This window comes from Dipteris shenzhenensis, chromosome 6 (assembly GCF_047967505.1).
Source record: "Dipteris shenzhenensis isolate YYH24624 ecotype China chromosome 6, Dip_SZ_1.0, whole genome shotgun sequence".
Taxonomy (NCBI): Eukaryota; Viridiplantae; Streptophyta; class Polypodiopsida; order Gleicheniales; family Dipteridaceae; genus Dipteris; species Dipteris shenzhenensis.
The window spans coordinates 2,913,983-2,920,828 of NC_141601.1; the positions used below are offsets into that span (position 1 = coordinate 2,913,983).

The 6,846-nt window shown below is 45.7% G+C and overlaps 1 protein-coding gene across 1 annotated transcript; it reads left to right on the forward strand.

The window, feature by feature from the left end:
• Nucleotides 1-268: 268 nt before the first annotated feature.
• On the forward strand, nt 269-3,223 carry LOC147900642 (uncharacterized). Its single transcript, XM_087376228.1, has one exon. It carries the CDS (start codon nt 477-479, stop codon nt 2,706-2,708), a length of 2,232 nt encoding a protein of 743 aa, XP_087232354.1. The 5' UTR covers nt 269-476; the 3' UTR covers nt 2,709-3,223.
• Nucleotides 3,224-6,846: the final 3,623 nt, after the last annotated feature.

The window sequence follows — 6,846 nt, forward strand, 5'->3', positions numbered from 1 at the left end:
AACTTCAATTTTATAAGATGCCCTTGAGTTGAGCTCCATATGGATGAGTTAGCCTTATTCATCCAGAGGAAATGAAGAATACATGTGTGATCTATTCCTTAGATGATGATTAATGAATAATAATAATAAGGCCTCTCTCTGCTGCCTTTGGCCCATTATCATACGGTACCCACGCCATCTCGCTACCTACCCGCAACATCTTTGGGAGCTTTTTGGTACTTTAGGCTGGGACCCAAACTCGCAACTTCGTTCATGTCTCTAACCTCCTGCTCGTCTTTGCGCAATAATATTGTCCCAACACCACCACCACCACCACCACATCGGAACTTCGTCACGAGGAAGGGCGGAGGGCGTTATTTTCTTCTCTCTGGACAGATCCAGTGGCTTATTCCGATCCTGGGATGCCGACTATGGGTATCCTGTTTCTGTTGCCGCAGTACAGGAGGTTCAATTGGTGGAGATAAAGCTAGCCTCCCATGGCCGCCTCTGGCCATGCTCACGAAGACGACCTCTCTGTCAAGGCGCTGCAGAAACGATTCGAGGGACTCATCACAGTGCGGACCAAGGCAATCAAAGGCAAGGGTGCCTGGTATTGGGTACACTTAGAGCCAATATTGATTCAGAATCAGGACACCGGTGCTGCCAAAGCCGTGAAGCTACGCTGTGGCTTATGCGCTGCCCTATTTTCTGCCTCCAACCCCTCTAGAACTGCTTCCGAGCATCTCAAGCGAGGCACATGTCCCAACTTCAATGGAGCCATTCCCAAGCCTTTGGCGTGCGCCCCACCTCCAAGAACAATTCAAGCAGCCAGTGGTTCGACTTCGAGGAAGCGGAATGCATCTTCTTTGCCATCGCCACCACTTCCGACTGGAACCTTGGATGTTTCTCGCACGAGCTCCGACATCATGAGGGCAAGCATAGCTTCTCCTTTGATATTGTCCGGGGGTAAGGAGGATTTAGGGGCCTTGGCGTTGCTCGAAGATAATGTGAAGAAATTAAAGAGCCCAGGAGGCAAAGGTCCAGGCCAGGGATTGAGCAAAGGGCAGATTGAAGCAGCTCTCAATTTGCTGGCAGAGTGGCTTTACGAATCCTGCGGCACAGTTTCGTTCTCTTGCGTGGAACACCCGAAATTCAAGGCTTTCCTTAATCAAGTGGGTCTTCCTAACGTCAGCAGAAGGTATTTGGCAGGACCCAAGCTAGACGCCAAGTTTGAGGAGGTGCGAAGTGAGTCCGAGGCAAGGTTACGGGATGCGATGTTTTTCCAGCTTGCTTCGGATGGGTGGTGGAAAAAAGTGACAATCATGGGGGACACGCTCATTAATGTGACCTTGAACCTCCCCAACGGAACGAGTTTGTTTCGTAAGGTTGTGACTTTAAGCAGTACATCTCTCTCTCCCAAGGTTGTTGAAGAAACGTTTTGGGAAGTGGTTGTTGGTGTCTGTGGCTTAGCTCTTGAACGCTGTGTGGGCATAGTTGCAGACAGTGACAAGCAAACTCTGAAGGTATTGCAGGAATTGGAGTACAAGAACAGGTGGATGGTAAACCTTTCCTGCCAGATTCAGGGATTCAGCAGCCTTTTGAAAGGCTTTTATAAGCATCTCACTTTGTTTAGGTCGGTTGATAATGAATGTAGGAAGGTAACCAGTTTTTTTGCAAGCAAACCGCCTGCTTGGAGCTATCTTCAGAAGTTACAGGGGGATGACTATAACAGTGTCAAACTGTTAAGAACTCCTCCTCCAGATATTCAGTTTTCTGAACCTCCTCAGTACCTTTATGCCATTGCTGTAGCTGAAGACATTGCCAGTTCTGCACGGGTGCTGCAAATGGCTGGGATGGATGATTCTTTTAAAATTGCTTATGCTGATGATCCTTTGGGGAGTGAGATTGTAGATATGGTATCTGGCATGAGATTTTGGTCTGATCTGGAAGCAGTCTTGTCACTTGTAAAATTGATTAAGGTGACAGTACAGGAAGTTGAAGCCGAAAGGCCTTCAGTCAGTCAATGTCTTCCCTTGTGGGTTGATTTGAGGACTAAAGTAAAGGACTGGTGTGCCAGGTATGACAAGGATGAGGGTCCTGTAGACCAGGTCATTGAGAAGCGATTTAACAAGAATTATCATGCGGCATGGTCTGCAGCCTTCATCCTGGACCCTCTTTATCTAATCAGGGATACGAGTGGCAAGTATTTACCTCCTTTCAAATGCCTGACAACAGATCAGGAGAAGGATGTGGATCGTTTAATCACAAGGCTGGTCTCCCGGGAAGAGGCTCACATTGCATTGATGGAACTCTTGAAATGGAGGGCTAATGGATTGGACCCGCTTTATGCACAGGCAGTCCAAATGAAGGAGAGGGACCCTACAACTGGAAAGATGAAGCCAGTTACTCCACAAAGTAGAAGACTCGTGTGGGAGACATGCTTAAGTGAGTTTAAAGTGCTAGGCAAGGTAGCTGTGCGTCTTATATTTCTGCATGCCACTTCTAGCAGTCTCAAATGCAACTGGTCCATCTGGAAATGGGTTTACAGGAATGGGAATACCAGGCTTGCTGTAGAGAAGGCACAGAAAATGATATTTATTGCTTCTCATGAACGGTTATATCACAGGGATTTTACCAGTGAAGAGGATAAAGATGCTGAGCTGTTTGCATTTGGTGAAGATGATGTTATACCACACCCAGACGAAATCTTCCTCAATGCCACATTGTAACATTCATTTTAGGATTCAGCGTCAATTCTTTGTACCGTGGTTCTGATTTCCCTCCCCTTTAGAGCTTCGGTTTCCGGGGATAAAGGTCAATGTGTATGGCTTTTGAGGCCTAGTATAGCGATCCTGTACATGAGCGTGTCCATATTCACAAGATTCCCACATTACTCTCCTCAGGTGGAAGGCTAGCCCTTTAAAGTGCACAGGTTCTGTTTGGCCAAGAAAGTGAGAGAGACAATGGGAGGCTTCCACGAATTGCTTGTGTTGTCGTATCACTTACTCTTAGGCTGTTTGCAGCAGGATGAGTCCACCACTCTGCTGTTATAAGGAAAATCCAAGGGTTACTTGAGCAGAGCTCGAATGATATGTGTCAGATGAATTCATTTGTCGAGTGTACGATTGTAAACATTTCAGCAGATTGTTCAGCACATGCATATGTTTAAACAATGATTTGCAGTCAATAGTGACTGCTATGTGGTAACCCCTGCCATGTATGGAGTGGATGGTTTGTAACATTGCAAATGGCTGTCTTCACTTTTAGTTTTCAGCATATTTTGCATCGTTTTGGCTGCTTATACGTGGTAGCCCCTGCTATGCATGATGCAGTGGATAGTCTGTAGCCTCGTGAATGATCGGTTCTGCACTTAGGTAGATAAACACATGACATGAAAAGAACCAATGTTTATGGTTGCTGCCTTGCTGTAATTTTAGAAGCTCTTTTGTTCAAAGTGGGGTATTGTATGCTATGCAAAATTTTCTTTCCCTTAGCTTTCATCTTTCCACAGAGAAGATTTTCTTTTCCTTAGCATTCATCTTTCCACAGAGAAGAACCATCAATTGAATGTGGTGGAAAAGATAGAAGGTCAGCAATGTGCTAGGCACTGAAAAGAGACACAACTGGCTGCCTTGTAGTGTGCTTCTCTGAAAGCTGGCTCGATGCCTATGGTATCATGGGACCAGCAGCCAGTGCGGTGGGCTCTAGGGCCAGCAGATCTGTGAAATTATATAAGACACATGCAGACCATTCTTGCAAAAACGCCCATGATGCTCTCTCTTCCTACAACTGTATGTACCATGCTCCCAACCTTTTGCAAGGTATAAATGACAATCCGACCAAATGTCTACAGGAATGACAGCAGGCTGGATCTCTTGCCCTTCCATCAATAGATTGCCCAGATTGTAATATTGGCAACCATCTCCGAGACACTGTTCTCTGACATCTCCCAGATGCTGCTGTTCACTGAGAAGCCTAATGGGTGCTGCCTAGAGGGTAGAGCCACGCCTTCTAGTGTAATTGTCTCAAGTATGTTGGGGATACTATCTCTACAAGAAAATCTCCCCCCTTTCTTCCATTTCCCATATAAACAATCGGTGGATGTGCTTAGTCATGCTATGATCTTGTGTGAGCATTGGCAGATATCCTATGCTCTTAGACATCTTCATAAGCAATGGGAGATCATCCCGTGGAACAATGATATGTACCTTTCCTCCTTGTGCATCAGTCATGGGTCAATGGGGAGGCTTACTAGCCAGAAGAAATAAGAAATCTCTCAAAGGGCTGTGATTGGACCAATTGTGGCCTCAATCTATGGAGAACCATGTGGGATACTAGTTGCTACAAGCAGCGCCTCTCACTAGTACACCATGGGGAGCCCACTACTATAGGTTTTTTGTCAATTTTGGTGTACATGGGGAGCCCACTACTGTAGCTTTTTTTGGTATAAAAGAAGGGCACTCATACCATCCTCACGGACTACCTTGTTTGTTTTGGCCACAACCACTCCTTTGGGGGGCAGCCCTCTCGTAACACTCAATTGTGTGTATTCATGTCTAGTAGGATGAGGGTCAAAAGCCTAGAACTTGCCTAATCTCCCCAAAGTTTGATCCTCTACTGTTGGCAAGTTAAGTAGATCATCATCCAATGGTCATCCTCAACATTCTTGAGACCTCCATAGCTAGAGGGTCCATATGGAACTTGCATTAAAGAAGACTAGAGATGGCTCATACCACAACCTTCCTACATCTTCCGATCAATAGTGGTATCAAACTCAAAGAAGGATATCGGCAATAGAGAACTATTGTGTCCAATGTGCCTTTGGAGAGTCCTCATCTGCTTAGCTTAAGCCCTCTTCTAGACCACTAGGATGGCTACCTTTGTCCCATTGTTTGGCACCTTGCATACATTGCAGCTTTGAGATGGTCGTTGAGTTAATGGGCTCCAAGTCCCCATGGAGTGGGGGTTGCTTTGCTATCCCACTGCACCTAAAAGATCTACTTCCTAATCAAGGAGTTGTGAACCTCATAACAAATAAGTGGTTGCCTCTCAATCTCTGTTTCACACCTTGGCGAGGCTTGCAACCGGATGTCTTCACACCACCACATATAGCTCCGCAGCATTGGGGAGCCCTTCATTGTGAGGGGGTCTCGATGAAAATCCACTCCCTCCCTTTTGTGGGGTGTTCTTGAGTTGTCCATGTTGAAGTGGGAGCTTAGAAGGCTCCAAACTTAGGGTGAGGCCATCATGTAAATTGCTTGCCCAAAAGGACATATATGTGGATCAATGATAGCTAGTCCCTCCTCGGAATGCAAGAAGATTGCCATATGCTAAGCCAAAAAGATTGCCATATGCTAAGCCACCTGGCTCTAGTGTTCTGTGTTCTTGCCCGTAGAGGTTTTTGGACCATTTCTCTTTGTTGGCATCCTCTATGGAGACACCAACAAGAGGCGATGAAGTTGTGGCTAGCAAAACTTGGTTCATCATCAATGCTTATGCTTCCAAGCATTAGTGTACGATGAATGCTCTCAAGGGTTGGTGCTATCTGCTTCTTAGTGGAGATAATGGATCCCCACTTGGCACATGCAACCTAGCCTTGAGAAATCCATTTGCAGCCCAACATCCTCTTTTGCAATGTGAGACCCTACTAACCTATGCCAATTGATCTTGGCCCTAGAGACCATACAATATGCAATGGGCCCTTTAAAAGGCAATGACCCTCTCTAGGTCACTCCACAAACAAGACCATATAATCTGCAAACTGTCTAAAAGCTACTTTTCCTATGGGATTGGGAGCACATCCCTACTAGTGTTGACTCCTGTGATCTACGCAAGTATCCTAGAGCCTTTGCAATGAAGAGGAATAAGAAGGGGGCCAATGGGCATCCTTGCAATAGTGAGAGTGAGAGAGGACCTCCTCCATGCAGGCTGCAATAAGTAACCAACCATAGTTGCTTTGTGTAAAGTGGTGCCACCCCTTTGATCTACCGAGCTGAGAAGCATACTCCCCCCTCTAGAAAGAGAACTAATCCACCATGTCATACTCCTCAAAGTCAAAAGGGAATTTGAGAGGTTGAACTTTTGACATATCCCGTCAATAGCCTCCCAAAAGACAAAGAAATTATCAAGGATGCTCCACTCCTTAAACAAAACATGCATGCGTGCCATGGACAATATAATGGAGGTGCAGGTGTAGAAGCAAAGTCAAGACCTTGGCCAAGATTTTGTAGGCTATATCTAGAAGAGTGATTGGCTGCCGTTGTATCATGTCAGCTTCGTCTTCCTAAGGCATATCCAATCATACAAGAGGGATGACGACATTCATCTTTACTCAAAGATCTCTTGTTAGGTGTGTTCGAATGGGAAACTAGCATGGGTTGGTTGAGCATAAGCGGGGGAGCCTATACATACTAAGCAAAGTCTTGGGGGGGCTACTGCATATATTAAGGAAGAATGGGTGTAGCATATACAACATTTGAGGTGTAGAGCAAGGTGGACAATGTTGAATTGGAGATACCAAGAAAAGAACATGCAGAGATCGATAGGTTGTTTACCATGTCCTCCTCCATGAAAGGAGTGCCTTGAGAGAACTCCTTGTATCTGGGGTTCAAGTCCCCTGTGTAAACTTGTGACTTGTGGCAATGGGGGAAATTTAGTCCCACATACAATGTTGGAGCAATGTTTTGGATTGGAGATCCTTGAATATATGACCTTGGATGAAGACCCTCCTCTCATCCTAGGGGGCTCTTTTGGTTATTGGGAGGCTATGCATGTCTAGGTTGGAGAGGTGTGGGACCCTTTATAGCTAGCACTTTCATTGACACATGGCTTATGGGTGTGTGCCTATATGAAGCACATAGAGAATCA